This window comes from Pleurodeles waltl, chromosome 1_2, assembly GCF_031143425.1.
Source record: "Pleurodeles waltl isolate 20211129_DDA chromosome 1_2, aPleWal1.hap1.20221129, whole genome shotgun sequence".
NCBI classification, from domain to species: Eukaryota; Metazoa; Chordata; class Amphibia; order Caudata; family Salamandridae; genus Pleurodeles; species Pleurodeles waltl.
In genome coordinates, this window is record NC_090437.1 from 929939830 (window position 1) to 929958428 (window position 18599).

The following is an 18599-nucleotide window of genomic DNA, read 5'->3' on the forward strand; positions in this document are numbered from 1 at the left end:
ATCAGGTTTCAAGCCGGAAATTCAACAAGCCGTGCTAAATATGCCATTTAATGAACAGCAGTTGTTTGGGCCGGAAGTCGACACTGCTATTGATAAACTCAAGAAAGACACTGATACAGCAAAAGCCATGGGCGCACTCTACTCCCCGCAGAGCAGAGGCACATTTCGCAAAACACCTTTTAGGGGAGGGTTTCGAGGACAACCTACAGAAACCACAACATCACAAACAAGGCCCACTTACCAAAGCCAATATCAGCGGGGAAGTTTTCGGGGGCAATGTAGAGGGGGACAATTCCAAAAAAATAGAGGAAAATTCCAAAGCCCCAAAAGTCCTCAAAATAAGCAGTGACTTGCAAGTCACACATCCCCATCACATAACACCTGTGGGGGGAAGACTAAGCCAATTTTACAAACATTGGGAAGAGATAACAACAGATACTTGGGTACTAGCAATTATCCAGCATGGTTATTGCATAGAATTTCTCGAATTCCCTCCAACAGTCCCACCGAAAACACACAGTATGTCAAAACAACATATAAATCTTCTAGGATTAGAAGTTCAAGCATTGCTCCAAAAAGAGGCAATAGAATTAGTACCAAAACAAGAACTAAACACAGGAGTTTACTCACTGTACTTTCTGATCCCCAAAAAAGACAAAACTCTAAGACCTATACTAGATCTCAGAATATTAAATACATACATCAAATCAGACCACTTTCACATGGTTACATTACAAGAAGTAATCCCACTGCTCAAACAACAAGACTACATGGCAACACTGGATCTAAAGGATGCATATTTCCATATACCAATACATCCTTCACACAGAAAGTACCTAAGGTTTGTATTCCAAGGGATACATTACCAATTCAAAGTATTGCCATTCAGAATAACGACTGCGCCAAGAGTTTTTACAAAATGTCTAGCAGTAGTAGCTGCACATATCAGAAGGCAGCAAATACATGTGTTCCCGTACCTAGACGATTGGTTAATCAAAACCAACACGCAAATACAGTGTTCACAACACACAAATTATGTCATAGAAACCCTACACAAACTAGGTTTCTCAATCAATTACTCAAAGTCACACCTTCTGCCGTGTCAAACACAGCAATACCTAGGAGCAACAATCAACACAGTAAAAGGAATTGCCACTCCAAGTCCACAAAGAGTCCAAACATTCCACAATGTAATACAAGCCATGTATCCAAACCAAAAGATACAGGTCAAATTAGTAATGAAACTCCTAGGCATGATGTCCTCATGCATAGCCATTGTCCCAAACGCAAGGTTGCACATGTGGCCCTTACAACAGTGCCTAGCATCACAGTGGTCACAGGCACAGGGTCAACTTATAGATCTGGTGTTGATAGACCACCAAACATACATCTCGCTTCAATGGTGGAACAGTATAAATTTAAACCAAGGGCGGCCTTTTCAAGACCCAGTGCCACAATACGTAATAACGACAGATGCATCCATGACAGGGTGGGGAGCACACCTCAATCAGCACAGCATCCAAAGACAATGGGACATTCAGCAAAGACAGTTTCATATAAACCACTTAGAACTGTTAGCTGTGTTTCTAGCGCTGAAAGCATTTCAACCCATAATAACCCACAAATACACTCTTGTCAAAACAGACAACATGACAACAATGTATTACCTAAACAAACAGGGAGGAACACACTTGACACAGTTGTGTCTCCTAACACAAAAAATATGGCATTGGGCGATTCACAACCACATTCGCCTAATAGCACAATTTATTCCAGGGATTCAGAATAAGTTAGCAGACAATCTCTCTCGGGATCACCAACAGATCCACGAATGGGAAATTCACCCCCAAATACTGAACACTTACTTCAGAATGTGGGGAACGCCACAAATAGATCTATTTGCAACAAAAGAAAACTCAAAATGCCAAAACTTCACATCCAGGTACCCACAACATCAGTCTCAGGGCAATGCACTATGGATGAACTGGTCAGGGATATTTGCCTACGCTTTTCCCCCTCTCCCACTTCTTCCATATCTAGTAAACAAGTTGAGTCAAAACAAACTCAAACTCATACTAATAGCACCAACATGGGCAAGGCAACCTTGGTACACAACACTACTAGACCTTTCAGTAGTACCTCATGTCAAACTGCCAAACAGACCAGATCTGTTAACACAACACAAACAACAGATCAGACATCCAAATCCAGCATCGCTGAATCTAGCAATTTGGCTCCTGAAATCCTAGAATTCGGGCACTTAGACCTCACACAGGAATGTATGGAGGTCATAAAACAAGCTAGAAAACCTACCACTAGACACTGCTATGCAAATAAGTGGAAAAGGTTTGTTTATTACTGCCATAATAATCAAATTCAATCTTTACACGCATCTGCAAAAGAGATAGTAGGATACTTAATACATTTGCAAAAATCTAAACTAGCTTTCTCTTCCATTAAAATACATCTTACGGCAATTTCAGCTTACCTGCAAATTACGCACTCAACTTCATTGTTTAGGATACCAGTCATAAAAGCGTTTATGGAAGGCCTAAAGAGAATTATACCACCAAGAACACCACCAGTTCCTTCATGGAACCTCAACATTGTCTTAACACGACTCATGGGTCCACCTTTTGAGCCCATGCACTCTTGTGAAATGCAATACTTAACGTGGAAAGTTGCATTTTTAATTGCCATCACATCTCTAAGAAGAGTGAGTGAAATTCAAGCATTTACCATTCAAGAACCATTTATTCAAATACACAAAAATAAAGTTGTTCTACGGACCAATCCTAAATTTTTACCAAAAGTAATCTCACCGTTCCACTTGAATCAAACGGTAGAATTACCAGTGTTCTTCCCACAGCCAGATTCTGTAGCTGAAAGAGCACTACATACATTAGACATCAAAAGAGCACTAATGTACTACATTGACAGAACAAAACTAATTCGAAAGACAAAACAACTATTTATCGCCTTTCAAAAACCTCATACAGGAAATCCAATTTCAAAACAAGGCATTGCTAGATGGATAGTTATGTGCATTCAAACTTGCTATCTTAAAGCTAAAAGAGAACTGCCTATTACACCAAAGGCACACTCAACCAGAAAGAAGGGTGCTACCATGGCCTTTCTAGGAAATATTCCAATGAACGAAATATGTAAGGCAGCAACATGGTCTACGCCTCATACATTTACCAAGCACTACTGTGTAGATGTGTTAACTACACAACAAGCAACAGTAGGTCAAGCTGTACTAAGAACATTATTTCAAATTACTTCAACTCCTACAGGCTGAACCACTGCTTTTGGGGAGATAACTGCTTACTAGTCTATGCACAGCATGTGTATCTGCAGCTACACATTCCATCGAACGGAAAATGTCACTTACCCAGTGTACATCTGTTCGTGGCATTAGTCGCTGCAGATTCACATGCGCCCACCCGCCTCCCCGGGAGCCTGTAGCCGTTTAGAAGTAGATCTTAAACATTTGTACATTTGTAAATATATTACTTGAAACTTCATTATGTACATACGCATTCACTCCATTGCATGGGCACTATTACTAGCATACACAACTCCTACCTCACCCTCTGCGGGGCAAACAATCTAAGATGGAGTCGACGCCCATGCGCAATGGAGTCGAAATGGGAGGAGTCCCTCGGTCTCGTGACTCGAAAAGACTTCTTCGAAGAAAAACAACTTGTAACACTCCGAGCCCAACACCAGATGGCGGGATGTGCACAGCATGTGAATCTGCAGCGACTAATGCCACGAACAGATGTACACTGGGTAAGTGACATTTTCCATATATATATATGTGTCCATATATAGAGATTTCACTGTCTCTCTCTTTATCTCTCTCTCTTTCTCTCTCTCTCTCTCTCTCTCTATATATATATATATATCGCAATCGGCCCCAGGGAAAGCACACATGTATAAAAACAAAAGTGATGCAGTGAGAGAAGCTCTCTCTCTCTCTATATATATATATATATATATATAGAGAGAGAGAGAGAGAGAGTTAGAGAGAGCTTCTCTCACTACATCACATATATATATAGAGAGAGAGATAGAGAGAGCTTCTCTCACTGCATCACTTTTTTTTTATACATGTGTGCTTTCCCTGGGGCCGATTGCGACTCGAAGGCAAACCACACATGTATAAAAAAAAGAATTATGCCCCCATAAGGGGTAATCCTGTGTCAGGAAGGCCGACCCCAACATTTTCAATGTTTTTTGTATTTTTTATATATCCCCTGGGATATTTTTAAATAATGCCCCCACGGGGAGGGGGGCCTGCCCAAATACACTGGGCCGACCCTCCCATCCAACAAGATCCCTGGTGCCTGTGGCTGCGATCCATGGCCAGGAAACAGTGCCACGAAGACAGCAATGGAAAAGGGACTCTCCCCTTTCCATTGATGCCTTCCTGGCATCTGGGGGGCTGTTTTGGCCTTTTTTCCCCACCGGAGAAGGAAGAGGACACTCGCCTCATCTGCTCTGGTGAGGAAACTGTGATGTCACTGTGCTTCGCGGTGCACTGATGTCACAGGTGGGCGGAAGGGGTGCGACTGGATATGCGGAAGTTCTTCTGTATCACCCGGTGGGTGGGGGGGAATAAAAAACTCCTCTGGTGCATCTTTAAAACCCCTCCCTGTCGTAGGCCATTGATCATGGCTCACACCAGGGAGGGTGTGCATCTGTCGGCCATTGGCCGACACACGCATCTATGGGGTTAATAAAAAGCAGTTTGCCAGGCAGAATTAAAAAAAGACAAATCAGCCATTTAGTAAATAACATGTCACTTTGCCCAGACAATGATGTTCATCTTTAATTTTCTGATTTTTCTTTATTCCAGAATTAAAGAAAAAACCTTCTCACTATGGGATCACCTTTGGAAAAGCCGTATGGACTATATGAATCCTCTCTACAGACCAGATCACAGTCAGACCCAAGGCACCCTGCGCCCGAACACTGCTCCATGCAATTTCAAGTATGTTTGTTGCATGGTGGTAACCTTAATTCTGTTTTCTCCCCACCATCATTGGATCTATGGTTTCTATTTTATTGAAAGTCTTTAGTGTTTACAATTTTTTTAGTTTCCTGATTATTGGCTTCTACATGTCTATAATTAAGCTGCACAGAGTAGCACAAGGAGGTTTAAATGTATATGAGTGAAATTAACACTTTATCTGTCAATGCTAGGGATACCTTCCTAAATATAGATTGAATCCCAACATACTCCTTCAATTCGCTCATTTGGATTCTTTTGATATTTCACATTTTATTGGAGCAGCGCACTATGTAGTCACAGTGTTCGGTTTGGCAGGGTGCAGTGTGCACCCAGTGAAATCTGCCTCATGGGAAGTGGCTGCAAAAAAGGACGCAGCCCGGGACCCCACAAGAGCCCTGCAGCACATGAGGGAAACATGCAAAAAATAGTCTAGCCTACCCCGATTATGTTCTTTCATGCCCAGATATCCAACTTACGTGCAACCCAATCTCTGGTCCCTCCCTCCCTCCTGCTGACATTTTCTGCTTGAAACATGCCTGAGGTTTTGTTACCAAACTTAGGAGCAAAAAACACCAGAAAAGGACTCATTAGTCCCAGGAGATATTGTCCAGAATCAGACACTTCAGCTCCCTGAGATTCCCACACTGAAATCAGCACAATTGTTATGCATGTCATAAAAATTTGAGATTTCACATGAAGAAGTGACGTGTCTTCACATCTCGAAGTGTTGATTACACATATACAGGTTCAATCAAGTATGCAGATTTTTCTGCAACCATAAAATGCAACGGGTGTTCCAGAGGAATGGTCCATGCAAATAAGGTAAGCTTCTTAAGATTGCTAACATTGTGGTACTCTTATACAGTTGCAATGCCATTCTAGCACGTCTCTGCACTGTGTAACTGTCCTCTAAATGAAATTGCCATAAGCTGTGTACAAAGCATGTATTTCAGGGTTCAAACACTGTGGCAGATGTTGAAAGAAGACTATTCTGAGCTACATGATGTTTCATGTGGTGTCTTGGCCACGAACACAGCCTTTTGCCCTGGGTATCCTGTGTATTGAAGCACTTGGAGGCTGTCAAGCAAAGGTAGGTGAAGCTTTTTTTGACCAAGGCACACAGAGACATACTGAAGAGTTTCCCTTGCCCTTCAGGTAAGTCCCAAGACAGGGAACAGTCTCCTAAAAGGTCTTCTGCAAAAACACAAAAAGCGCCATATCAAAGAGAAATCTGCTTCCTCCTTGAGGATGTCCAGAATTTGCAGGATTGTGCCACAGTTTTAATTGGACCCAGCAGAATTGTTCCTTTGCATCTGAAACATGAGGAGTACAGTGTGAGTTTCCGTACAGTAAGGGGTTGCCCCTTCTCTTCTATTCACATATACCTGTCTATTTCAATATGCCACATTTCCTGACATGGGGTATTTATGCTGCTATTCAGTCCTTCCTTACGAGACTCATTCCCCATCTTATCATCGAGGTGGATGGCCCTACCCTGAAACTCCATGTCTGTGGTCCACTTGTTGTTAACAAAGACGCTAAGGGCCACCCTGGGACCACAGGTGGAAGCGGGAGCAGGCATGTTTGTGCACTGACTTGGTGATTTTTCTACCTCCAAGCATCCCTTTTCGGGAAAGTCTTGGAGCCCAACAGTATCTTCCCTAATGGTGCCTTTCCTGCCCATCCTATCTAGCTTAGCTTTGAACATCGCTAGGCTCAACGAGAAAGTACAGTGCTGTAGGATTGGTCTCATAGTGGGTCAGATTTACTACTACCCTATGGGGTTCTACTCTGTTAGCCTGTATCTTTGTCCTAATCCTACATAGGTAAAAGTGGAGAAGGTATTTTGCATTTTAACAGGGGCTACCACTTTGGACAAGTAAAGTCTGTCTACGCCTACTGGGTGCGGTATCAGCGAACAAACTTAAAATGAACTGGCTGATGTCTTGGAGCCATTGGCGGTCATGTGCTAATACCACATGTTGTGTTGGAGGGCACAGTGTAGTGTGTGTGGAATGCTAGCGTTGTGTTTGGTGTAAACATGGGAGAGGCCCCTACGTAAGAGTAGTGACATTTTCTGAACAGACTTCATTAGACTGACTGTTCCGTACCAATGTATGGATGGAGCAGTACCCATAGTAAACAGAGAATGCACACTTGTACAAAAATACATATCTTTTTGAACATCCTGGGATCAAATCCAGGGGAGATGCCTGTAGCCCTCTGGTGGGTGGAGTTTTCGTGGTTTTGACAAACCCAAAAAAGTTCTTGATTTGGGATTGTTGATGTGGTACAGTTTGGGAAAAAATTCACAATGTTGGTCGCAGTAGCTTGGTCCTGTTGAGATTATGTGGTCGCTGAAAAGGTGATGGCGTGCTGTAAAAGAGGTGCACTTGGAGGCTTGATTGCAGACCTGTTTGATAAGAGCTAGGTTTGGTTTGTATTTTAGAAAAAATTGCATCCCTGCATGTCGTTGCCAGTTATTTCTTATGAATTCCTGCGTTTTTCATAATTTTAGTAAGGCACCGGAAGATAGCCTCACTCGGAGTACCTAATTCGGGAAAAACTGGTTATTGTTCATGAACGTATTAATTTTACGGGTTGTTAGCCCTCCCCGTCCGTGCCTGACTAAATGTATGACGGTAAAGCATTTTTTTCAGGGTGATCTGATGAGCATGTGGGTAATTTTACAGCCCCCATCTGCCTCTGATTTTACAGTGTCCAAGATTGAGACTTTGCTCCTTCCAGATGGTGCTTGTTGGCTGATTTCTAGGCCTGACATGAGGTGAGCATATTTCTGCGTTCTACTCTGCTCACAGCTGTGATGGATCTTTTCGGACCCCTTTCCCCGGCATCTCACTCGGACCATCTCTTATTTGGACCTGTGGTTCCCGGCTGTTACTTGGAGAACTTTGCTGGAAAGGGAGAGGCATAAATGTTGCATGGAGAGTCCAGAACAAGGCCAAGTACTTATTGAATTTTGCCAAAATGATGATAATAGTCTGGGACGGCTGGTTGTTCTGGTGAAACCTCCTATACTGACTCGGCGCCATGCAGTGCTTCGCAGTCTGTTGGATTTCGTTCGTGTACTGTTGGAGGTTATGGGGCCTTCATTATCCCAAACATGCGGGAGACCTGGCTCCCAACACTGAAGGATAGGTTTGTTTTGGAACTAAAATGGGGCCTCCATTTGTCTGGAGGCTGCTAGTTTTCCGGGGGCACTATTGCTGTTGGGTCTACACTCTATAAAGAGGTTTCGGTTCCACTCTGGGTGCCCAAGAATGGGGACCGTCCAACTTGGTATTTGGAATCCGTCCCATTTGACTTGTAGGTGTGGAGTCCTAGGTGTCTGCTTTTTAAGCACTGGTCGGATTGCCACTCTGCCCCCTCCTCCCCCCCCCCCCCTACCAGCAGGAGAGAAGGGCCTAAGCTCCGCAGGTACCCTGAATGGCAGACTCTGGTGAGGATACCTGATCAACAGAACACATACAGCAGCCCTGAGTTTCCTGAATGCAAGTAAAAGTTTGAATCTATAATGTTGTCTCGTTGGTCCTTCTTTTGAGTTTTGGGTACAGTGAATTTTGAGTGCGTAAAATGGATGCTTCACATTAAGGTTTTTAACTTACTGTACATTTGAGTTCTGCGATTGTGTGAAGACATTGCTTCCCCAAACAGTTATCCTTCCCTGCCATGGTTGTAGCCCTGCTCCTTGTTGGGCTGGGTTCCCTTTCTGTGGTTGCTGTTGCCATGTGTTTGTCCAACTGCGTGACCCCTATTGTGGTGATGCAGTGGTGGACTGACTTCTCTGCGGCTGAATGTAAAGTGCAATTGGGATTCCCTTGGCTTGCTTTCGTGGATGGAAATTTTGCAGGGACTGGCCCCAGCTCATTGACTTCTGCTTGTGATCCCTCTAGCCGGTACCTGTCAGCAATGTGGCCCATTCTGTGGCAATAGTAACATTCTATAAGGTCTGGCTGCTGCCAACCTCCCTAGTTTCTTTTGTTATAGCTGGGTTGAAACCCTCTGGTTTGAGACCCTCACAGGTGATTGATTGATTTTGACGTGGAGCTTTGTTCAGAACTCGTACCATTTGCATGCTTGCAGCCAATGCAACCCCCTCGAGGGTGGTCTTTTTAAATTTGTGATTGGGCAGCATAGTGGGATCCCTCTTTGCTTGCACCTGTCTTTCCCTGTCATTTTCTTATTTCTATTTGTGAAAATGTAACATGTGAGCTTGTATCTCCCAACAGGGTTTCGGTGTGTAGCCCCACTACACTGCCCAAACCACTTTGTATTTCGGTGGGCAGACCATTTTTAAGGATATTGTAAAAGAATGTGATCTGGGTGCCTGTATCGGTCCATGTCTGTCCTGTCTCTTGTCCACATTGTTCTCTCATCCTATCTAGAAAGTCTGTTATGGTCTCCCCAAGTTTCATGGTTTCTTACATTACTTTCCTACATCTGGGCAGTCGGGGATTATTTCCCCAAGGGACATCCATATTTGGTGTCTGTACAAATTAAATGTCGTCCCATAATGCTCACTGTTTGTCACAATGAAGAATGATTGCTGGAATGCGGACTTGGGCGAACACTATGTTTAGTCTGTTCTCCGATAAGACTACTAGCAGACTTTTGACATTGTCTATCACTATGTTTATTCCTGGTTGTTCTTCTCAAAGCATGAGATCAATCAATTATTCAGTATTTGTAAAGTGCAGCTACTCATCTGTGAGGGTGTGAAGGCGCTTGGGGGGAGAGGAGGCGCCTCACCGAAGAGCCACGGCTTGAGGTTCTTTCTGAAGATGGTGAGCGATGGGTTTTGTCTGAGGTGCAGGGGGAAGTTGTTCCAGCTCTTTGCTGCTGTATAGGTAAAAGATTGTTCTCCGGCAGTGGTTTTGCTGATGCAAGGGATGGTGGCCAGGGCCATCTGGGCGGAGCAGAGGGATCTGGTGGGGTGTGGAAGGAGACACGGTGGTTCAGGTAGGCCCATCCTGCATTGTGTATAGCCTTGTACGTGTGGTTGAGAAGTTTGAAGGTGATTCGCTTCTCGACCGGTAGTCAGTGGAGGATCTTCAGGTGTTGGGAGATGTGTTCTCGGCGAGGGAGGTCCAGAATGAGTCTGGCGGCGGCGTTCTGGATGTTTTTTGATGTTCCTAGTTGAGGTGCCGGCATAGAGGGCTTTGCTGTAGTCGAGCTTGCTTGTGTCTAAGGCATGGGTGACTGTCCTGCGACAGACTGCTGGGATCCATCTGAAGATCTTCCAGAGTTTACAGTGTGTGTGCCAGGAGGTGACAGAGTTTACCTGGCGGGTCATGGAAAGAAAGAGTCGAGGATGATTCCTAAGTTGCGAGCGTGCTCAGTCGGCATATGGTGGGTGCTGAGGGATGTGGGCCACCATGAGTCGTCCCAAGCTGAGGTGGCATTTCCGAAGATGATGAGCTCCATCTTGTCGGAGTTGAGTTTGAGGCAGCATTCTCTCATCCATTTCCCTTGCTCCATCCAACAACTTTGGCAACTTGCTCCTTAGCCCTTCTTTATCCATCTGAGCCCATAGCACGTAGATGGGCCCTCACGTGCCCTTCTACAGTAGCAGGCATATGTTGGCTGTGGGTAGCTCCACTAGTTTCTCCTTAACATAGTGTTCCCATCTTCTCAGACAATCCTGCATGTAGGGGAAGTTCCACTTAGGATCTCCCCCTCTGTGCTGGATGCTGTCTTCGGCACCAGCTATGTCCACTGGTTCAAAGGACCCCTCCTCTGTCCAGGGTCTTTCGTATTTAATAGTTCCCTTGGTCCACCGGGCTAGCAGGTGACAAAATGATCGTGCAAAAATCTCACCTTCCTCTCAAATTACTATCGCCTTTGGGGTTAGTTTGTTTGTCCTGCACTTTCAAGAGGAGCAGCAGATGTCTTCTTTGCTGCTCTCCCCATGCGCACACAAAGGAGCAATCTTGGTACTCCTGCATCTAAGTTGAGCTTGCATCTTATTTCTTGCTCTCCTACGTTGACGATCTGGTGAGGCTCAGACCTCAGAAAAAAGCTTCTCCTCTATTTCGACCCGACTCTTCCTCAAACGGAGCTCTGTACCTGCCCCTTCTCTCCTCGGGTGGAGGGCTTGCTGTTCTACTCTCTTGTTGTGCTTCCAAGATGCACTCGCTCCAGCTCGCTCGCTCTCTCTCTCTCTCTCCCTCTCTCTCTCCTTAGTTTGCGCCTTTCCTCTAAATCCTACCTAGATTGTCTTCATTCTGAGCTATGCGCTGTTGTTTTTAGTAGGGACCTGCCTACACTTTCTGTTGTTTCTTTGCCTATCTGAGCATACCCGGAGGACTGGGACCCCATTCCACACCCCGCTAGTTGTCTCTCTCTCCAGAACCGCTATGAATCTCCCTGTCACTCAGGTGCATTCACTAGAACCCGTGGGAGCGCGTGTTCTCCATGCTGCTGGGGTTTGATGGGCTGACCGCAATGAAGAGGGAGAGAGTTCTAGCGCTGAACTGGGGTGGTGCTGGAATTGCCTGGGCCTGCAGGCCCCTTAGTCTGTCATGCCTAGACCTAACAGTTCGTTGTTTGGTAGGGGACCCTGTGACTGGTGGATTGATGTACCCTAATGTGAGAATAGCAGGCCTTGGGGGTTGGGGGGTGGGGCAACTCCATTCCTGCATATGGCAGGGGAGGTGCGGACATCTTCCTTGCTTACTGAGGGGTAGTGTTATTGGTCTGGGCCTCCTCGAACATGGCCCATAATTCTAATAATGCTTCTCTCCGATCCTTCTTTTGCCCTGCGTATTTTGTCCGTATGTGTTTGACTACGTTAGTGTCAAAGGTTCTGTCCTTTGGCCAGAGAAATACATGTGTCTTAGTGCGGGTGTGTAATTTGTGGCAAAACTTGTTGAGCTTTTTAGCCTGTGTGGGGAACCTGGTTTGCATATGCTTTATGGATGATTGTTTTGCTTTCACTAATGACCGAGCTGACAAAAATCTCTGGAATGCACTTCTCAGTTCAAAGAAGACATTTATTATTATTTCACCACGAGGTTCCTAAAAAATGAAGGGGATTAGTAGGTCGAAAGCACATGTTTAAAATAGTCACAGCAATGAAAGGAAAATATATCAAAATGATTCTCAACTGCAATGTACACAGCAAATATATGTGATTATATTATAGCATAATTGCAAAGCAAAGAATAAATTAAAAGTTCATCACAGTAGGGCCTGCCAAGCTCTTCATCTTTCTCATGCCAGCAAGAAGATGACCCCTTTCAACTGCGAGAAAGAGATATCCACCCACATGGGACGTGTGTGTGTGTCAGGCATTCAACGTCTAATCCTGACCGAGGTCTTGGAAATTCCCTCGCTACTGAGCAGGGCCACCTTTTTATATCTTTAAAAGAACTGAAAGGGCTTCCTGGGAAAAAAAAAACCCTCCCATGAAAGAGAAATATTCAAATATGCTGGCTACTGTAGATCAGAGTTGGAAGAAAAACGTTGAAAACTGGCCAGATTCTCAAGGCTCTCCTCCCAAGGCCGCACCGTTCCCTGCACTGTACTTTCTTATCATGTTGACTGACTAACAGTTCGATGAGAAAAAAAATACGAAAAAACAAGCTCAGTTTACCATGTGGAAAAACACAGCTCAACTGCAATGTCTCAACTGCAATGTCTAATGCCACGATAAAGCCAATAGGCAGCTAAACTGAATACAAAATGTAATCTGCAACTGGTGAACACTGAACAACTAATATTCAAAGTGGTGCAACACAAAGTCAGTGGTCAAACATACATATTTTCATCACAATGATGTAATGATAAATGTGGGCAGCTTTTTAGGGTGAAGTTCTAGCTTTCACGATTTTATGGAATCTTAAAGTGATACACATCTAACTATCTGGTTTCAGGGAATATTAAGCTTTTACTCTGTTAGTGGGGAAATATATACACAGGATTACTAGATCTAATCTGGTAGTGGGGAAATATATACACAGGATTACTAGATCAAACAAGCTCAATACATTAATCAGGCACTTGTAACACACAGCTTATCGCCCATGAGGTCTCAAGAAGCTGCGTGGGGGTGCTGATCACTCGAAGAGCCAGGTCTTATGATCCTTCCTGAACTGCTTCAGCAAGGCGGTCAGTCTGAGGGTGAGTGGGAGTCTGTTCCATGTCCGGGCTGCGAGGTAAGAGAAGGATCTGCCTCCAGCTGTGCTCTTCTTGATTCTGGGGATGGCGGCGAGGGTGAGTTGGGAGGATCGGAGATGTCTGGTGGGAGTGTAGAAGGTCAGTCGGTGGCTGAGGTAGTCCGGTCCAATGTTGTGAAGTGCCTTGTAGGTGTTTGTCAGTAGCTCGAAAGTGATGAGTTTGTCGACCGGAAGCCAGTGAAGGTCTCTGAGGTGGGTGGAGATGTGGCTGTGGCAGGGTATATACAGGATAAGTCTGGCCACTTCGTTATGGATTCTCGTTAGTCTTGCTTGTAGTTTCTTTGTGATGCCGGCATTGAGTGCATTGCCATAGTCCAGTTTGCTGCTGACAAGTGCATGGGTGACTATCCAGCTTGTCTTGGTGGGGATCTGAGTGTGGAAGCATGACGATGAGATGGCGTTGATTTGGTGGGTCATGGAAAGCGTGGAGTCCAGGATGGTGCCCAGGTTGCATGCATGCGTGGTCGGTGGGAGCTTTTCGTAGTGCGGTTGGCCACCAGGAGTCGTCCCAGGTGGAGGAGGTTTGGGCCGAGTATGAGGATCTCTGTCTTGTCCAAGCTGAGCTTAAGGCAGCTGGTTTCCCTCCAGGCAGCGACTGCTCTCATTCCGTTGTGGACATTTCTCAGCATTATTTACAGATGCATTAACATGAACAGTTAAAAAACACAAATAACAATGCATACGAAGGATCACAACCTAGATGAAAGTGCAATTGTTAATTCAAACCTCATGAAATTTGGCATCAAAATTGTGAGCTTTACTTTGGTATCAAATAGCAAATTTTGAGAATTAGCAAAGCCTTCATACAGCACATTGAGCAATCATCAAAACTCAATACTCAAGACAAAACACAGCTGCATTAAATTACCAGTGCCACAATATCCTTATGACATCATTTCAACTGGCACGAAGAAACAACAGACAAAGCACCAAGTAATGACTTTTTCAAAAATACCTTAGCCCGCTCCTAGAGCATGCTATCCTGTGACCAGGGGAAGCTCTGCGCAGTACACAGGACTGTGAGTCTGACAGTCTTGTCGATATCGGCTCCAGCGCAAAGATAACAACAATTTATGCAGTGAAAAAAAGGAATAACTTCAAAAGTGATGTTAGAATTGGGGTCTTTGGTTGACAGTCAGGTTACCCCCTGTTCAAGCAAGGACCCTCACTCTAACATTGGTGATCAGCGGTTGGGATCTGGACTTGTATTTGTACTTGACATACAGTGATTAAGTGTACACTACTGTTTTCAGTTCAGACCACTACGTGACCACATACTACTTGTCTTGTGATTCTGCTTTTTGTTCTCTGATGTCCTCTTGGAAGTATTGCTAATATTTTTGGACTTTGGTTTTTGGTTGTGAAGCCTTTGCAGAATGGAAGTCAATTTCTGGCACCTATTTATGTATAAAAAGTGGCAGCTTAAAGCATTCTGCATGGAAAGGGGACTGGCTGTGAACAAGAAATCCAGAAGGGAGGATCTTGAGTCAGCCCTGTTTCAGTATGAATTGAAACGTTGTCAGGCAACACCACCAAATGAGTCTGAGGAGGATAACTACTCTGAGGAGGAGGACTACTCTGAGGAGGAGGGCAGTGGCCCTGAGGAGGGAACAGAAAGAGATGATTGGCTCCTAGCTCGAATCCGGAGTCTGGAAGAGCTAGATGCAGAGCTTGAGAGGGCTGAGGCGACGAGAGCCTTCGTCCTGGAAAAAGAAAGGATTACAGCTCAAGAGCTGAGCTATGAAGAGCTGAAGCTGGAGGCCATGAGGGCAGAGTCCAGTTCAGATGGTGGCAGCAAAAATCTTGTATCCAGTACTTCTGAAGAAGTGCACATGCCCAGAGAATGTGGTGCCCTACTTGAAGGAGGGAGTTAACACACGCCAGGAGGTTCAGGGGTGTGAGGTAGCTCCAGTGATGCACAGGGTCCTTGAGGTGGATTGGGGAACTGGCATGGGGAGTCATATTCCTACTGGTGGGAGGGACACTCTACTGACTCTAGGTGAGAGTGACAGGGAGAGGGGTTCCCCCAAGGTAGAAGTCCTGGTTATGGAGTGTGAAGACATCCCAGAAGAGTGTGGGTTGAGTGTCGGGGACAGTCAGGTACTGTCTCAAGTCTCAGGAGGGTGATGTGGGGTGCTTTTCCAAAGCAGAGTCACTGAATGGTTGGGTGAAGGGTACTTTGGTTAATTCATGTAAGGGGCTGAGTGATGTAATTGCTGGAGAGCATATGTCTAGTCCTTATTTTCCAGAGCTACGCCAACACCAGGTGGAGTGTGAGTTCTCTGACCCCAGGGAGCTTACAATGGAGGCAGACCTCTTGGTGAGTACCAGAGAGTCTGAAGAGGCATTTGGGGGGGCTCCTGAGAGGAGTGGTCTAGGTATTTCCCAACCAGGTGAGGTAGGGAAGGATTGTAGTGTCCCAGGTAGGTCCCAGTGTAGTGGGATGGGTGAGGGACCCCATGTCCAGTCTCTGAGGAGAGGGAATGGGGATGGGCTGAGGTCCAAGGTGCCCGAGATCCGGTCCCAGGTCCTGGAGGGTTCCATGTGGGAACACCAGGAGGGGAGCCTAGCCTGTACCATAGGGCCATCTGTTGAGGGAGATCCCACAGTGTCAGGAGAACTTGGGGGGGGGGGGGCGACTGTAGCCAGCATCTCACCAGATCTGGTGTCTGGCAGTACCACTCCTAGTGAGGGGGTGCAGAAGTCCTGACAGAGGGTTGAGAGGGGGTTGTGGACCCCAGTGGAGAACCTGGAGGATCAGGGGTCAGCTCTGAGAGCAGAGCCCCCCAGGAATGACCTTGGTGAGACCATTTCTGGGTTGGGGGGAATCCAGACTCTGTCAGATGGGCAGAGGTCAGGAGACCTGCGCCAGCCAGACTCTTGTGTGGCCCTTGGGGACAGTGTGTCCCTTGAGGGGGGTAAGTGTGCCCCCCTGGAAGTCCTGGTGTGCCAGGCAGTGGTTCAACCGCAGGGTGGTGACCCTGGGTTGGATGACCAGGTTCAGAGGGTAAACTCTGACCTGGTGGGGGGTAGGTATGCCCCCCAGGAATTCCTGGGTTGCCAGGCAGTGGTCCAGTCTGTGGGAACAGACCCTGGAATGGAGGATCAGGTGCAGGGGATAAACCCTGACCTGAAGGGGGGGGCGGTTTGCCCAATCACCGCCCCTGGTGTGATTTCAAGGGGTACTCTCCCTGAGGGGTGGGTGCAGAACCCTGAGAGTAGGGGAAGGGGAGAGAAAGACTCACCCCTGACCCCAGAGCAATCTAAGGGTACAGACCCTGGATTGGAAGGCCAGGTTCAGGGTGTCCCCCCTGACCTGGAGGAAGGGGCTACTGCTAACAGTGCCCCTACCATGTTGTCTTCTGGGGGGGCCACTCCTAGTTGGGTGGTTCAGGACCCCAGAAGAGAGGGCAGGGGGAGGGAAGCCTCACCCCTGGCCCAACCTGAAGGTACAGACCCCAGGTTGGAGGATCAGTTGCAGGTTAACATCCCTGCACTGGTGGAAGAATTGTGCAGGACTGCTTCTACAAGCACCCTGACAATTTTTTACTCTGGGGGTGCCGCTCCTGGAGGGAGGGTACAGAGCCCCAGAGGGGAGTACCAGGGTCAGGTTATCTTCTCTGACCTGGTGGAAGGGAGAGTGGTCAAAGGGTGTCAGGCACCTGGGGCTACTGCCCCCCACTCTCCTCAGTCACAGTGCTTGGAGAGGCCTGAGGTCGGGCTCTCATCCCTGACAGTTGTCAGGGACCACTGTGGCTTGCTGTCCTGGTGGACAGAGTTGCCCCTGGGGGGTGGGGGGGGGGGGGAGAGTCACACCATGGGGGTGGAGTGGGCAACACCACTGTGTTGGCCCTGATGGTACTATCTGCCCATTGCAATACATCTGTGAGCAAAGTAAAGTTAGGTGCTGCACAGATGGTGTCTGTAGATGTGGAGAATGGTTCCCCATGGGTTAGTTTAGTGGGCCCTGAGAGTATGGACAGAGTGATCCAACTGGAGTCAGGAAGGCGTAGAACTGGAACATGCCCCTTCTGTTGTGGGCCTGGGTCCTTGTTCTATTGCCCCAATCAGGGAAGTACATCAAGGTATTGATTGTTCTCCCCTGGCTTTAGGCTGGTAGGGGGTCGTGTTGGACTTTTGCTTATGCAGGGTCATCCCCAGTCTTTTTCCCTCCTGCCTCCTATTTTTTTCTGACCTGTTGCTGTTGGCTTTTCAACTCTGAGCACTTTACCACTGCTAACCAGTGCTAAAGTGCATATGCTCTCCGTGTAAATTGTATGTAATTGGTTTATCCATGATTGGCATATTTGGTTTACTAGTAAGTCCCTAGTAAGGTGCACTAGAGGTGCCAGGGCCTGTAAATCAAATGCTACTAGTGGGCCTGCAGCACTGGTTGTCCCACCCACATAAGTAGCTCTGTAATCATGTCCCAGACCTGCCACTGCAGTGTCTGTGTGTGTATTTTTACACTGTAAATTCGACTTGGCAAGTGTACCCACTTGCCAGGCCTAAACCTTCCCTTTTCTTACATGTAAGGCACCCCTAAGGTAGGCCCTAGGTAGCCCCAAGGGCAGGGTGCAGTGTATGGATAAGGTAGGACATATAGTAATGTGTTTTATATGTCCTGACAGTGAAATACTGCCAACTTCGTTTTTCACTGTTGCAAGGCCTGTCTCTCTCATAGGATAACATGGGGGCTACCTTTAAATATGATTAAAGTGTAGATTCCCCTAGAGAGTAGATGGACATGTGGAGTTTGGGGTCCCTGAACTCACAATTTAAAAATACATCTTTTAGTAAAGTTGGTTTTGAGATTGTGTTTGAAAATGACACTTTTAGAAAGTGAGCATTTTCTTGCTTAAACCATTCTGTGTCTCTGCCTTGTTTGTGGATTCCCTGTCTGGGTCAGTTTGACAGTTGGGTTGTTTTTCACCTCACACTAGACAGTGACGCAAAGGGAGCTGGGGTGTAACCTGCATTTCCTAATTAGCCATCTCTGCTAGGAGGCCGCGATCCCCGACTTCGCGCATCGGCTTGTTTTCACTCTTCACCAAAGGTACTGTACTTGGGGGTCTACACGACTCCGTGTCCGGCGCCGCTGGTGTCGGCTTGTTGGAAACTACTCCATCACGACGCAGTGTTAACATCTCATCGAAGTATTTTTGTTTCTAAGCGCTATTTTTGAGTTTAATCTTTAAAAATGCATAACTTGAGTTGTGTATGTCGGATTTTTGTCGTTTTGGTCTTGTTTTGTTTAGATAAATATTTCCTATTTTTCTAAACTGGTGTTGTGTCATTTTGTAGTGTTTTCATTAATTTACTGTGTGTGTGGGTACAAATACTTTACACCTAGCGCTCTGAAGTTAAGCCTACTGCTCTGC

The 18599-nt window shown here is 46.2% G+C and overlaps 1 protein-coding gene across 2 annotated transcripts in view; it reads left to right on the forward strand.

Annotated features, from left to right (window-relative positions):
• Nucleotides 1-18599, forward strand: part of MTMR7 (myotubularin related protein 7) — a 372736-nt gene that overhangs the window by 208849 nt on the left and 145288 nt on the right. For both annotated transcript variants that reach the window (XM_069200518.1, XM_069200527.1), the window contains exon 12: nucleotides 4865-4999. In XM_069200518.1, coding sequence (XP_069056619.1) covers nucleotides 4865-4999 — 135 coding nt within the window. The remainder of the gene's footprint in view (nucleotides 1-4864; nucleotides 5000-18599) is intronic.